The 14,382-nt window shown below is 34.6% G+C and overlaps 3 protein-coding genes and 1 long non-coding RNA gene across 4 annotated transcripts; 2 read left to right on the top strand and 2 right to left on the bottom strand.

Moving 5' to 3' along the window:
• Positions 1-120: 120 nt before the first annotated feature.
• On the bottom strand, positions 121-3,591 carry LOC104717829 (geranylgeranyl transferase type-2 subunit alpha 1). The gene is made up of 9 exons (XM_010435460.3): positions 3,487-3,591; positions 3,227-3,388; positions 2,946-3,108; positions 2,699-2,859; positions 2,499-2,603; positions 1,329-2,093; positions 1,069-1,249; positions 716-887; positions 121-643 (listed from the first exon to the last, which is right to left on the bottom strand). Exons 2-9 carry the CDS (start codon positions 3,340-3,342, stop codon positions 258-260), a joined length of 2,049 nt encoding a protein of 682 aa, XP_010433762.1. The 5' UTR covers positions 3,343-3,388; positions 3,487-3,591; the 3' UTR covers positions 121-257.
• Positions 3,592-3,757: 166 nt separating this feature from the next.
• Positions 3,758-5,939, top strand: LOC104717828 (protein SICKLE). The gene is made up of 3 exons (XM_010435459.3): positions 3,758-3,891; positions 4,065-4,402; positions 4,848-5,939. The coding sequence occupies exons 2-3, from the start codon at positions 4,093-4,095 to the stop codon at positions 5,513-5,515; spliced, it is 978 nt and encodes a 325-aa protein (XP_010433761.2). The 5' UTR covers positions 3,758-3,891; positions 4,065-4,092; the 3' UTR covers positions 5,516-5,939.
• A 165-nt stretch (positions 5,940-6,104) lies between these two features.
• Positions 6,105-7,851, top strand: LOC104717827 (protein ECERIFERUM 2-like). Its single transcript, XM_010435458.3, has 2 exons — positions 6,105-6,650; positions 6,878-7,851. The coding sequence occupies exons 1-2, from the start codon at positions 6,210-6,212 to the stop codon at positions 7,691-7,693; spliced, it is 1,257 nt and encodes a 418-aa protein (XP_010433760.1). The 5' UTR covers positions 6,105-6,209; the 3' UTR covers positions 7,694-7,851.
• A 2,702-nt stretch (positions 7,852-10,553) lies between these two features.
• Positions 10,554-14,138, bottom strand: LOC104717825 (uncharacterized). Its single transcript, XR_756302.3, has 4 exons — positions 13,878-14,138; positions 12,799-12,858; positions 12,208-12,264; positions 10,554-10,766 (listed from the first exon to the last, which is right to left on the bottom strand). It is a non-coding gene; the product is annotated as an uncharacterized LOC104717825 (long non-coding RNA).
• Between the last annotated feature and the right edge of the window lie 244 nt (positions 14,139-14,382).

The raw sequence follows: 14,382 nt of genomic DNA, 5'->3' as shown, positions 1-14,382 counted from the left end.
TTAGTAGCTTGTGTATGTTTATTATCTTTCAAAATGTTTCTATCGAATCAAAACCAAAATTTATCTGGGTAGATTCAGTCTGAGCAAAAGGATTCAGATCTTCAGGGACTATAAGCCAAATTTGGTAAATAAAAAGGTATAAATAAGATTGTTAACTGTTAAGAAACAAATCACAACAACAACCATCATCAAGTAAGAGAACCCCAATTGCTTTGGGAATTTGATGATCTACAAATACAAAAACTTGGCCCTATGATCTAATTCCCAGGTTTCTGGCCATTGAGCCATACAAGCTTTGGCACAACCTGGAGGACAAAAGAGCTGAATTCATCATCTGCAATTTCATTTCCTGCTATATCTAATTGTTTCAGATTCAAATCTCTTAACACGAAATACGCATCCCAGTATTTGGTGACCAATCCTGGATTCTGTCCTCTTACACCATCCTGACTCCAGTCTGAATTAGAGAGCGGTGAAGAACAAAGGTACCGTGTTGTGTCCACTGAGTGCTTGCCGATGTGGTTGTGGGAAACATCCAACACCTTCAGCTGCTTCACATGTCTTAGAGAGTCCAGCGCTGAAAAACTTCTGATTCTGTTATGACTCAGATTTAGGCAAGAGAGAAGTTGCATTGCCTCCAATCCTGCAAGACCCACATACACCATTTAATCACATCTATCACACAGATGCAACAGCTGGAATCAAGCAACTTTACCTTCAGTTGAATGTAGCTCATTGTGACTAAGGTCTAACATTTGGACAAACAGCAATTTCTCGACAGAGGCTATCCGAGATAGTGATAACTTATTTAGCCGGAGACATACAAGATTGTTCATATCCCTATATCTAAAAAGGTGTCTTGACAAGGATTCACTGCTTGAAGTCACCTGCATGAACATTCTCCTTATGAGTAGTAGGCATGATGAAACAGAAATTTTATAAAAATCTAGAATCAAACAATCAGCGTTATACTGTAGATGAGAATGTAGGGAAAATCATAAATCTGATGGAATTTTTAAAGAGCAGAAGCTCAACTTGAGATAAACTACGAAAAGGAAGACTAAATACCTTGTGGAGAAAAGCTACGCTGTGTTCATTCTTGTAGTACTGGTGATGCGAAGAATCTAGTGCCATCAAATCATTATACAGCTGGAGGATTTCTTCATAATAAACACCCTTAACCGCAGCATCCAACGTCATAGCTTCCGAAGCCATCAAAAGCCTCGCAAGGGTGAGCTTTCCAATTTTGCTATAAAAGGAAAAAGAGGACAAATTTCAAGACTACAATTTCTCATTCTCATCGAAACAGTGAAGTATATAGGATATACCTGTCAGCCAATAGACGGAAACATTCAATCTCAGAATCTATAGCTGCCTGACGCCATTTTAAATCAATCCCATTGTTTAACTGATCCAAGGTGAAAAGAGAGTTCAAATCCTTTGACTGCGCATCCCAAAGTTCAAAACCATCCGTCCATGAAACAATGCTCTCTTGAGAATGAGAATCTTCAGCGGTATCTTGAACATGCACTGTAAAGACAAACTCATAAGGAGCGCTGAAATTATATCCTCTAGAAGAAACAATTCCTGGAGAGTTCCCAAGCCTGACTTTCACTTTGTGATCCTTGCTTCCACAAGGTTGTGAACTAAAATATTTCAGACGAGCAACCCATACACAAGATACTTGAGAGCTTTTATTCGAAATTGGTTCCCAAACAAGGTTCTCGTTTCCTTTTAGTTCAGAATCAATTGTAACAGTCAACGGGCTAACTCCACCAACAGCTTGGTCAAAGTAGAGAATCAGTGGAAAAGAACCCGTCTCAGAACAAAAAGTAGTGACGTTAGAAGGAGGGCCATTCAAGCACCCAGCTCCAGATAGAATGACACTGGAACCATGCGAAGGCCAAGAGGAAGTCAGAAGAGGAGACTCCACATTAACAGTTTGATCAAGTAGCCACAGATGGTAAAACCAACCACTTTGGTCATCTGGGTCCGTAAAAATAGCTTGATGTACAATTTCAAATTCATCAGGAATCCTTTTCTCTGGCATAAATCCATCAGCCCTGTTTGCTAGCAAACTTGAAAGAAGTACACTGCAGAATTTCAAACAACAAAAAAGATACGTTGGTAATAGTGCCTTTGATACAGGCAGGTAAATATGCTGATGTGAGGAACACCTTGGCGGTGTAACAGTGTTTACTGAATCGAGAAGCTATAGTAACTAAGCCTTAGCTTTTGTAAGTATCCCATAAATATATAGCAAATAGCAATAGTATCAACCAAACTATAAACAAGCCACGTAACCCAAAGATGAATGTTCCATCAGAGGAAACTTCATATTGTTCATGAACAAATGCATCCTTCCAGGATGAACTCCGTTTATGCACTATTAATTACTTTGGTTCAAGGCATGCGACTATCAATCTAATGCTTCGGTTTCTTAGAAAACGAACATGTAACTAGAGTTTCCATACAGTTTACTACATAATAATGCGTACCTACGATTATGCCACGCAGAATAGTTGCTGAAATTGTTATTGATCATATCATCTGTATACTGCAACTCATCCTGTTCTGACCTGTTGGTTAGCTCTACAACAAACCTGAAAAGGAACAAACAACACATTAATATGCAAAGCTTTGATTGACATACACAATGCACCATAAAAAAAAGTGTTGAGATACCATAGTTTTTCACCTGCGATAATTCCAAGCATGAAAATTTCTGGAATCCAGCTTCTGGAATTTATCCAAAAGTTTCAATTCATTCCCTGTGGAGGAATGCCCTTTACTCAAAACCCACTTCCGATGATGCCAAGCACCATAGGACTTGAAATTCTGCTTCAAAGCATTCTCTACCTGAATTTTATAACAGAATTCACAGCAAATCATGAGCAGCTACTTTCATGAAGACCTTTTTTTACTTATTGGTAGGAAAAACTCACCACTCTGAGTTCTTCATCAAGAATGGGCTTGACCAAGTTTGGATCAGGCCCGATTCTGGAAAGGCTATCCTCCACGGCAAGCTTGCGATAGTTCCATGCCGTGTACGCCTCAGGATTGATCTCTAAAAGCTTCGTGCTCAACTCAATAGCTTCCTTGGTATAACTAGAAACCAATATACCACAACATACATGATGATCATTAGTAGATGATGAACAAAGGATCCTGTAAGAATTCTAACAAGTAAAACTGATGAGATCGAAATGAAAAGAGAAGATTGTACATTTTTTCGTGATGATAAGTCATAAACTGAGACTGAAGAGACCGAAGCTTAACCGCTTTAGCAGCGGAAGCTGCTTCGTCTTCTGGCTTAGAAGCTTTCCTTGGACGGCCGTGCATTCTTCTCCGCCGAAAGCGAGAGTTGGATTCAACTTCCCCGGTAAATCTGATCAGAATTCAAATTAGAAAGCTAAGACAAAACACTAAATCGAAACAAATCTAGAAAACAACAGAGATGAATGAACAAACGGAGAAGCAGATCACCTGAAAGGAGCACGTAGCGGCGTCGATCGAGTTACGAACAACTGAGAGAGACGACGAGACTTTTGTTTTCGTGCTTGCAAATTGCAATTGACAAATTTCCCGGTCTGGTTTAATGATTTCAATCGTAGTAAATCATTAAACCGGCTTTAATTGAAAAAATACGGGACTTTGTTTTCGTGCAATTGATAAATTTTCCCGGTCTGGTTTAATGATTTCAATCGTCATAAACCAGTAAACCGACTTTAATTGAAAAATTAAATACGGTTGAACACGAACCGGATTTGGAATTCTTCGTTAATATTGAAAAAAAGGCTTTGTTTCTTCAGTTCAGGGTTTTCAATCCGATCTTGGACCTTTGGCGACGAGGAAGTGAAGATTTTTGGGGGGAAACGGTACCTTGTCAAGGTTCGTAATCACTCTCGATTCTATTTCCCCAATTTTAGATACCTGAATAATTGAAAAATTTGGTGTTTTAGGGGTCAGATTGTGTTCTGTATCTAATGCTTTTAACTGTGCATAGCTCGTCTTTTAGATTTGATGGGATTGATTTCTAAAATTTTCCTTTATGATCGTTGTAGTTGGATTTACATTGAGTAACACAAGACAATGGAAGATTCAGAGAAACGAAAACAAATGTTAAAAGCAATGCGAATGGAAGCTGCTGCTCAGAACGATGATGATTCTATAGGTCTTGAAGCCTCTGTGAACACAGGTCACTTATCTAATCCCTTGGCTGAGACATCTACTCACCAGCAGGAGTCTTTTGAAAAGCCAAGGTTCGATTATTACACAGACCCCATGTCTGCTTATTCTAGTTTCAAGAGAAACAAGACCCCTAAGCAACAATACATCTCCTCTCCTCATCATCACCAAACCAGCTCCCCAGTGCCGCCGCAGTTTCCACCGTCTGTTCCAGGTTCTTTTTTTTTACTAACACACTCACAAGAAAGTAGTACCATGTCAGTTTAACTTAGTTAGCATGTTAGTTAGTATAAGATGGAACATATTCAGGAATTAACATGTAGTATCTGGTTGTAAGGAAGTCTCTTGGCTTTGGGAGAGTTAGGTGATCTCTACATCAAATCTTTAGGATAGTTTTGTTCATTGTTAGTGTTTAGTAACGTGTTCGTGATTGTAATCATTAATTCAAGATCATTGAAGGAATAAAATTGTCAGTCTTCATCAAGAATAAGTTTCCGAACCTATTAACTTCTGCTACCTTAATTTGATATGTATCCCTTTATGCTTCCCTTTCTAGGAATTGATAGTACTATGTTCACATCAGTTACAGAAAATTCATGTTCTGTTTCTGACAATGAGCAGTATTCTTGTTCTGATCCTTGCGTTTTAACTGTGAACAGGATCCTTGGGCAGTGAGTATCAGGCACATACCAATCATGGCGGTTTTCAAGCAGCTCATTATGATGGTAATAGTCTGCATACCGGACCAAGAGGGATGGCGCATCTTTCACCCTCACACAGAGGTTCACCCGCCGCTTGGAATTATAACTATAGGCCTCCACCAGTTAACCATTTAGGTCCACCTCAATGGGTACCTCGTCCTTTACCATTCTCTCCAGAATATCCTGACATGGGGAATAATAGATTTGGTGGTCGAGGCAGCTACAACAATACTGCTCCACAATATTCCCATTACGGACGGCAGAACTCTAACTGGGCTGGAAACACATATCCTAACTCAGGAAGAGGTAGAAGCCGAGGACGCGGTATGAACACAAGCTTTGGGAGAGATGGAGGAAGAAGACCCGTGGAACTAGGGGCAGAACGATTTTACTCCAACTCTATGGCTGAAGATCCTTGGAAGTATCTTAAGCCAGTCTTATGGAAGAGTTGCTCAGGTTCTTCTAGCAGCAACTCAACAAGTCAAGCCTGGCTTCCCAATTCCATTGCACCAAAAAAATCTGTGACCTCAGAAGCTTCCCACAAGGCTAGCAATAATCAACAGAGTCTTGCTGAGTACCTCGCTGCTTCTCTAGATGAGGCTACATGCGATGAGTCAAGCAATTGATCAGGACAATAGGCCTAGTGAAATACACCAAATACAAGCATCTGGAGTACGATCAGGATACCCGGAAAGATCACCGACGACTCTTTCGAGCTAGGTATTGTTCAATGACCAGTGTTCATTTTCTTAACGAGATACAACAGCGAATGATGATCATCTTGGAGAGTAGAATGGTTGGCTGGTGTGTTCTACGCTAAAATAAATTTTTTTTTTTTTTTGCTCAAGATTTAGTAATGCTACAATATTGTAAAATCATTATCAGGAAAATTTGTTGCGTGAATGCGTTTGAAGTGTCCCACATTCGTATTCTTATCATTTTTGCTGCTGGAAATAATGCTACTATAGGAAACTGTATTTTGTTTTATTTGGATTCATGTAACTTGTTTGAGTAAAACTAATAATAATAATAGTAGTATCTTGTGAAGAATTCTAGTTGGCTACAACCCGTACATGGGCGTTTGTTGCTTGAAGCCATATGACATGGTGAATGTAATAAAGAAGGGTCGTTGGTAATTAGATGGATCTGATCACTTAACTGTCCAACCCTGTCGTTGCTAAACACCCGAATCCCACCTACATTTAATGTTGCCGCCACCGAAACAGTTGTCCGGTCCCAACTCAAAACTTTAGTATTTTATATAACACATCCCATTCAGGCACATGACACATATCAGCTCTCTATCTCAACAAAAAAAAAATGGAGGCAAGCCCAGTGACCGGTGTCAGGCTCTCTTCGGTGGTCCCTGCTTCTGTGGTAGGCGAGAACAAGCCACGACCGCTCACCCCCATGGACTTAGCCATGAAGCTCCACTACGTCCGTGCCGTCTACTTTCTCAAGGGTAAACGTGACTTTACCGTCTCCGACTTGAAGACCACCATGTTTACTCTACTCCAATCTTATCATCACGTCTCTGGTCGGATCCGGATGCCTGAAAACGACAACGACCCTTCTTCTGGTCTAGCCTTACCTTACATTCGCTGCAACGACAGTGGCATACGCATTGTCGAGGCCAACGTCGAAGAGTTCACGGTGGAGAAGTGGCTCGACTTGGAAGATCGTTCCATTGACCACCGGTTCCTTGTCTACGATCACGTTCTTGGTCCTGATCTTTTCTTCTCTCCACTCGTTTTCCTCCAGGTACACACATTTTAGTTTTATGGATCAATAAAGTTCCCATGCAGGTGAATTAATAATGTAGCAAATCTTTAGTAGTTACTATCAAACATTCATTTCAACTTCATTCCAAAAATTATATATGCTATGTGGAAGAGGAAAAAAATATATTTTTCATATGTGAATGAGTCATTACAAATCTGGCAAGATTAAATTAAATATATTTTTTTACTTTGAATCTCGTATTTCAGATAACTCAATTTAAATGTGGGGGGTTCTCTATTGGGCTGAGTTGGACACATGTTCTAGGAGATGTGTTTTCAGCATCAACTTTCATGAAAACACTTGGACAGCTAATGTCGGGTCATGGCCTACCCGAACTCGTTTACCCGAAAACCCCCGAAATGACCTCTCATGACCATAATGATGAAGCTATTTCCATAAAGAAGATAGAATCGGTTGGCAACTGTTGGTTACTTGCCAATAAATGCAAGATGGGGAGATACGTTTTTAATTTTAGCCTCAACCAACTTGATCGTTTGATTGCCAAGTACACCACGCAAGACCAACCTCTCTCGGAGATTGATATTCTCTATGCATTGATATGGAAGTCGCTACTGAATATCCGTGGCGAAACAAACACAAATGTTATAACCATTTGCGACAGTAAAAGATCTACAACCTGTTGGAATGATGACTTGGTAATAAGTGTAGTGGAGAGAAAGGACGAAATGATTGGGATATCCGAACTAGCTGCACTGATTGCGGGTGGGAAAAGAGAAGAAAACGGTGTGATCAAGCAGATGATAAAAGAAGATAGAGGGTCTTCAGATTTTATCACGTACGGTGCAAATTTAACGTTTGTGAATCTTGACATGGCAGATATGTACGAGTTTGAGATCAAAGGGGGGAAGCCGGATTTTGTAAACTACACGATTCATGGGGTTGGGGACAAAGGTGTTGTTTTGGTTTTCCCCAAGGAAAAGTCTGCAAGGATTGTGAGTGTGGTGATGCCTGAAGAGGACCTTGCAAAACTCAAGGATGAGGTGACTAATATGATTATGTAACTTTCTATTTTGTTCTTGTGGTGTCCAACTACTATACGTTATTTACACTTTGTAATTTTATTGGCATATTCGGAATTTCTTTTGACTCTTCTTGTATCGGTGATGACATTGATTATCCAAATTGTTGGGAACCCTAAATAAAATGTTACTATTATTTACTTTCCGTGTGGCCAAACATTCATTAAATTTGTATTTTTCTGATGAATCAGTATTGGTTTGCAATATATAAAAATTGATGTGCCTCTGAATTGATTTTGATGGGATTGACAACTAGAAGAAAACAATTAATGTGGGTCTTGGACTATTCAAATGATACCAAAATTATCGATTGATTTGGATGGGATTCACAACTAGAAAAAACAATTAATGTGGGTCTTGGACTAACTATTTAATGATACCAAAAATAGATATTTTTTTTTTTTTGAAGTAGGATGAAATCAATCTACAAGAACTGTAATATGGTTGACAAACATGCGTTGTTGGTTAATGTCAAAAAAAAAGGAGCATGCGTTGTTGGTTGTTAGTGGCCAGTTATGGAATGAAACTACACGGAGGAATTTATTATTGGAATATCCAACACGAAAAAAGATGGGTTTGGTTGAGCTTGATGTAGTTTAAGATCAAGGCATTTCACGTTTGCCTAACACTCCATCGACTTATGGAAGACGGGTTATTACAACAATTTTGAGCTCCTGGGACCGACCTCCATGTCAAAAGAAAGATTCTGACTTAACTCCTCACATATCCACATGAGGGGATAAGCAAAGAAGACAAAACAACTCTATATATATATAAAAAGAGGGTTTGGTTGAAATCCGGAGTTCCAAAACGGGAAGAGCATAATGTGGGAAACATACTAAAGAAAGTGTTATCTTGGCAAGAGAAGAAGTGAAAATCCAAATCAATCTACGTTTATAAAGAGATCAAGAGTTTCAACCTTTCATCAGATCTTTCTAATATCGATGCACAAAAAACTATTAGTTACTACTTACTACTTTCAACATTTTTGTTTGTTTGTATAAGACAACGTAACATTATATAAGTGACATTTTGACCATTTGCTTGTTTGTTAGAATAATATTCTTTGCCAAACTTCTTGTTAGTATAACTAGATTTTAATTCGCGGTATACTGCGGAACGATTGTTTAACAATTTTTTTAAAAAATTGTAGTTATATATATATATATTGTTTAAGTTTATATAATTATATTTTGGTTGTTAATTTGAGGACTTGACCGTAGTATACCGCAAGATAGATTTTTTTTACATAATCGTAATTTAATCAATTTAATATTATATATCTAATATTCTCATATTAATAAAACAAACAAATGAAATGATGAATGACTCGCCATTTGACCCCCTCCATAATAAATTATTATCAATCAAAAATTGAGTATCTTTTGAAATTGTCAATATAAATCATCAAAGATTTGCATTCTAGGATTTACTCTGTGTTGTACCATAGGACAATTTTTGTTCTTTAACTATTATCTATACTATTAATTGGAGAGTACTCCAGCAGAAAAAAAAAACTTTGCAAAAAATTTCATACTTTGCCCCTACGAGCAAACAAAGGAAGAAGAGAAAAAAAAATTAAGGGCAACAAGGTAAATTAAATTGTATATGGGACGCGGATTTGATCTATTTGGCATTATGTCATTCGGATCCTAGATAGATTATAAGTGTATCCAAACACTCTCTTCTTATTCTTTTACCTGTAGGATAAAAGAAATAAAAAAAACTAGATTTTAACCCGCGGTACACCGCGCGACAATATTTTGTAATTAAAATTTTAAGTTATATTTGTTAATTTTGTTTGTTTTGTTTAGTGTTTAAGATTGTATAACTGCATTTTGATGGTTAGTTTTAGGAGATAACTCAGGATACTGAGGGATAATTTTTTGTAACTAAAATTTTTTAATAACCATATTTATGTAAACTCAAATCGGCTCTATCACATCACCCGCAAGCATTTAAATTTTCTTTTAGGAAGTTTTTTTAATATTTAGATTTCTTATTGAAAAGTATTTTAACTATGGATACTAATTTCTTATAGATTTATTTTTATAAATATTTTTTGGAAACTAATTTAAAGTACGACTTAAACTAATTTTGGTAGAAAAAACTGCTTAAAACATGATCTTATATATTAATGTAGATAATGCCAATATAGGATTTTCAAGAGGGATAAACTATTTTCTCTTATTTAAATGTGTTTCTATTGTTTACAAATAGAAAACTTTCGTTTAAATGGTCTAATCTCATATTAAAATATTTTGTGTGTTTTAGTATAGTAGATAATCCATAAAAACTATGTAAATTCTAACCCACTTAATTACATAACACCCGATCATTTAAATCTATTTAAGCAATTTTTTTCAAGGATCTTCTATGTAATTAAGTATAACAGAAATTTTACTTTGTCAAATATACTTAAAAAATGTAAATATAGATTTTGGTGTACTTGCAACAAAGTAGTATTTTTATTACATTTATGTGGGTTGGATTTGAAAGAACTATAAGTTGTGTATTTTTACTATTAATAATGTTAATATTTTAATAGTTTTTTATTGTGTATTAAAGTTATGTGATTAACTTTTTTGTTTTTAGATTAAACATTAAGCATAGTGTACTTAATTTAGTAACTTAGTATTACAACTACAACTAAACACTTAGAGATATCAAAGGAGATTTACACTCATCATCATACATGATACCAATTTCAATTATAACCCTTTTAAGCATTTGATTTGTGAGCTCCTAAACGTTTTATCAAAATAATATTTTCACATTAAGATATTTTAATTTTTCTATTAAATTAGATGATTTATAATACTACATTTAATGATTTAATTCGTTGGAGAAAATGGTATTTTATTGTGTTGTATAATAATTTACAATTTATTAGACCAAATCCCAAAAACCCATGTACAACTCAACCCATTACATTAAAGATTATATATAGAAAAATACCAAATAAACTCATTAAAATGAATCGTAAGTTGAGAAATTACAATCATCTTCTCCTTTGCCTCCAAAAAAAAATTAACTTATTTTGGAAATATGATTCCTGAAATAAAAAATCAAAATTATTTTAAGAATTTATTAAAATTTCCACAGAATTTTAATATAAATTTATAAAAAAAATGAAAACATAAAGCAGCATATAATAAGAAGAAACGTTTTTAAAAAAAAATGAGTAGAATATTAAGTCAATAACGACAATAGCATACAATAAGAAGTATCACAAATATTTCTTCTTGTTCACTGTCTTCAATATTGTCTCAATGTTACCGAGAACCAAAAATGCAAAATAATTGTGGACAAACATGTATTACACAAAGGGTCAACAATACTTTTTAAACAAAACTTATCGGTAAAATACAAAAAGAGAAGGGAGATTAGAGAAGCAGCCTTGGAGGTACCAAAGGAGTCTGACTCCATAAACCTTAAGGATCACAGATATTTTAAGATAGACCTTTCTCAGATCCCGCCACTACTCCATTTAAAACTTAAAACATATTTCGTATTTCTCTGATGAGTTAAACATTTAGATTATAGATTGTTATTTATAGAGGAGTTGGTTTGAGAATATTTTGGTGATCAAGTAAAAAATCTCATATACAAATTTGGAAGATGAAGAAATCGCTCAATCACTATATGAATGATACACATAGTTAATGAAAGTTTACAAAAAAATTATGTATTAATATAGTTATTCCTACGAATGATTTAGGGAATATTATTAATGTTATTGTGATAGCATGAAATATTAGAAATAGTTTCCGATTTTAATGGACTTTCATTTTGGAAAATAGCATTAATAATAGCAATAAAGTGGAGATATTAAAGGAAACTATAAACCAATAGAAATTTGATTGATTTTTTCGATTTTTTAGGAAATTATAATCAAATTATTAATATAATCGATTTGATTTCCCATATTTTAATTATTGTCTTCTTGTGCAATTTTTTAGGGATCAACATTGCAAAATAGCAATTTAAATAAGTATAAATAAAAGGGTAAAACCCAAAATGTACTTTAAAAATGTATATATAGATACATTATAATCATCATAATTGCAGAGAAAATATAGAAATGTCAACTAACAATATGGAATCCCTCATGATCCTCTAGCGTATCATAACAAGAGGCGAAATGAAATCAAATCATTAACTGCATATATTTCAGTATAATCACATATATTCTCATTTCAGTCAATCAGACCAACCCTTACCTCTTAATTACCATTTGTTCGTACCTCAATAAATAAGTAAATCAATAATCAAAACAGAAAACGGAAACAGTTTGATCCAATCCCTATTCTTACTATCCTATATCATATCAGAAAACAAAATCAAATCAAAAACAGAAAATCTTATATTCAATGCAGCGAATATTCTACCTTTCACCCAAAGCCAACATCAACTACTATATAAACCATAGTATAGAACGTCAATATTAAACTCATCAAACATACAAACAAACTGAATAGAAAATAGAAAATCACCTTCGTATAAGTCATGGCTGCCACCGATGGTTTCACACATGTTTCCGATCTCAAGGCCTTCAAAACAACATGGAGGATAAGAGTCAAGATAGTCCATACTTGGAAGCAATAAGTGAGTCTATGCATCTACCCCATCATCTAAGCGAGTCTATGCATCTGAACAATCATTAACACCCAAGAAGTTGTCTATACAACCAATACATTTGGAGAAATATGAAGAAGAAAATGGTGAGCATACGAATGATGTGAATTTGACTGACAAAAAGATCGAGACACTAAAGCTGAAGGTTGAGAATAAGTGATTTGTTGTCGTTTTCTAGCAGTTTAGATTTTTAGATTTTAGACTATGTATAAATCTGTTTATCCAGCTATAAACATTTCTAGAGAAAATAGAGAAATGCAATGAATTTCTATGACGAACAGAATTTTTTTTTTGATCAAGTAATCTTTAGAATCTTAATTAGTTTTATTCACCATACTTAGCTCCTTTATATTGAAATTTTTTTCATCATGTAATAATACAAAATATGGTGAACTGCACCTTACCATTGACTTAATGTATATAAGGTTTGAAAGTATATAAAAACGTACCATGATCTGTAGGAGGAATGGAGGATAGTAGATGAAAATATGAAAGCAAGTCCAGCAAATCTGTGCAATCAAGAAAATATAAATCTCTTAGACCACAAGAATTCATACACTCAGATATAACTTTGCTATAGCCGGAGCATATCTTTATTTCGGTTATCTGAGGAGGCCTGGAATCCCACTTTTGCCTTTGCATCAAATCAAATATACATTATGATCCTATTTGTATTCTCAATAGTAAAAAAAAAAAAAAAATGTACTATTATTATTCTGTTATTGTCTCAGTCTGATTTGTTTTCACTTTGTCTAATACCAAAAGCAAAGTATGAGATGATGATAAGCAAATCGTTGAGTTAGGATGAGGGATTAGAAAGGAGTCAATAAATATATATATATATATATATATATATGACTATGATAAGAACTAAAATCTGAAACATGATTACACTACTTGATAAGCCATTATAAAGAGGCTTTGTGCTGTTGCAATTGAACTGAACTGAACAAACAATTAATGAAAAAAACAAAAGAGCGGCAGCAAAGAAATAATATAAAGATTGAAGAGACAGCTCAAGTCGACGGATTCAAATTCAAATTGAATACAGGAGAAGGATGATGGAATTTGGTCAATAACGTCAAAACCCAATTGGGGCTGCTGCTAATAAAAAAAAAACAACTTATTGTAACTAATTAATTAATTAAGCTTTGTGCTTACTTAGAGTGTGTGTGAGAGAGAGAGGGGATCGTAACTCCAAAACTAATACCAGTGACATCGAAGCTAAAGCAAATCCAGCAAATGGAGTCAATCTAATAAAAGAGCTTCAAGTCTTAAACTTACATTGTACCAACAACAGCAAATCTGAGCATTTTATAATTAATCAGGATCGGAAACTTGATTTAGAAAGAATAAAAAGAAGCAAAAAAAAAACCCTCGCTCACAAATTTAAAAGTTCATGAAACACAAAAAAAATCCCAATATGAGTAACTCAAGACTCAAATCTAAAACATAGCAAATCGGCTTGAATCTGATTTGATTTTGTCAGGAAATAATACTAATATGAAAGAGAGGTGATTAGATTTACCTATGATGGTCATAGGATTAAGCTCAGAAGATTTAGAGATTCATAATAAATAGGAATCGAAGGTAGAAACGAGAAGAATGAAGGAAAAGGAAAAGGTATCAAGGAAGAGATCCATTGGCTGACAGGTAAAATAAAGAAATTGTTTTCTCAGGCGAAACTGAAGGCGGAGACGGCAAGAATGATGTTTTTGTCGTTTCATTTTTTTCTTTTCTTTTTCTTTTTGTTTTTTTTTTTGTTTTTCCCTTTTAATAAACTTCAACCAATACAAATCCAATTAATTTTCAACATATGATTTATCTTAAAATATTAATGGACTTCTAAAATTATGGCCCTTGGGTCGATTTTTTTTTTTTTTTTTTTTTTTTTTTTTTTTTTTTTAATCAAAATTTAACTATTATAACTCTTCTCATTATTTTTAAAGTAAAAACACATTTATAAAAAACGCTGCACGAAAGAATATATGTGAAATAGTTTAATAGTTTATAATATATATGAAATAGTTTAA

Source organism: Camelina sativa, chromosome 10 (genome assembly GCF_030686135.1).
Source record: "Camelina sativa cultivar CO46 ecotype springtype chromosome 10, ASM3068613v1".
Taxonomy (NCBI): Eukaryota; Viridiplantae; Streptophyta; class Magnoliopsida; order Brassicales; family Brassicaceae; genus Camelina; species Camelina sativa.
This window is presented reverse-complemented; position numbering and strand designations above follow the sequence as displayed.

Excerpts from the sequence above, each read along its gene's own strand:
- LOC104717829 (XM_010435460.3), bottom strand. The coding sequence starts at position 3,342 with ATGCACGGCCGTCCAAGGAAAGCTTCTAAGCCAGAAGACGAAGCAGCT. Across the intron at positions 2,604-2,698 it reads CATGCTTGGAATTATCGCAG|GTTTGTTGTAGAGCTAACCA; the intron begins GTGAAAAACTAT and ends GTTCCTTTTCAG. Across the intron at positions 888-1,068 it reads GCGTAGCTTTTCTCCACAAG|GTGACTTCAAGCAGTGAATC; the intron begins GTATTTAGTCTT and ends ATGTTCATGCAG.
- LOC104717828 (XM_010435459.3), top strand. The coding sequence starts at position 4,093 with ATGGAAGATTCAGAGAAACGAAAACAAATGTTAAAAGCAATGCGAATG. Across the intron at positions 4,403-4,847 it reads GTTTCCACCGTCTGTTCCAG|GATCCTTGGGCAGTGAGTAT; the intron begins GTTCTTTTTTTT and ends AACTGTGAACAG.
- LOC104717827 (XM_010435458.3), top strand. The coding sequence starts at position 6,210 with ATGGAGGCAAGCCCAGTGACCGGTGTCAGGCTCTCTTCGGTGGTCCCT. Across the intron at positions 6,651-6,877 it reads CTCCACTCGTTTTCCTCCAG|ATAACTCAATTTAAATGTGG; the intron begins GTACACACATTT and ends CTCGTATTTCAG.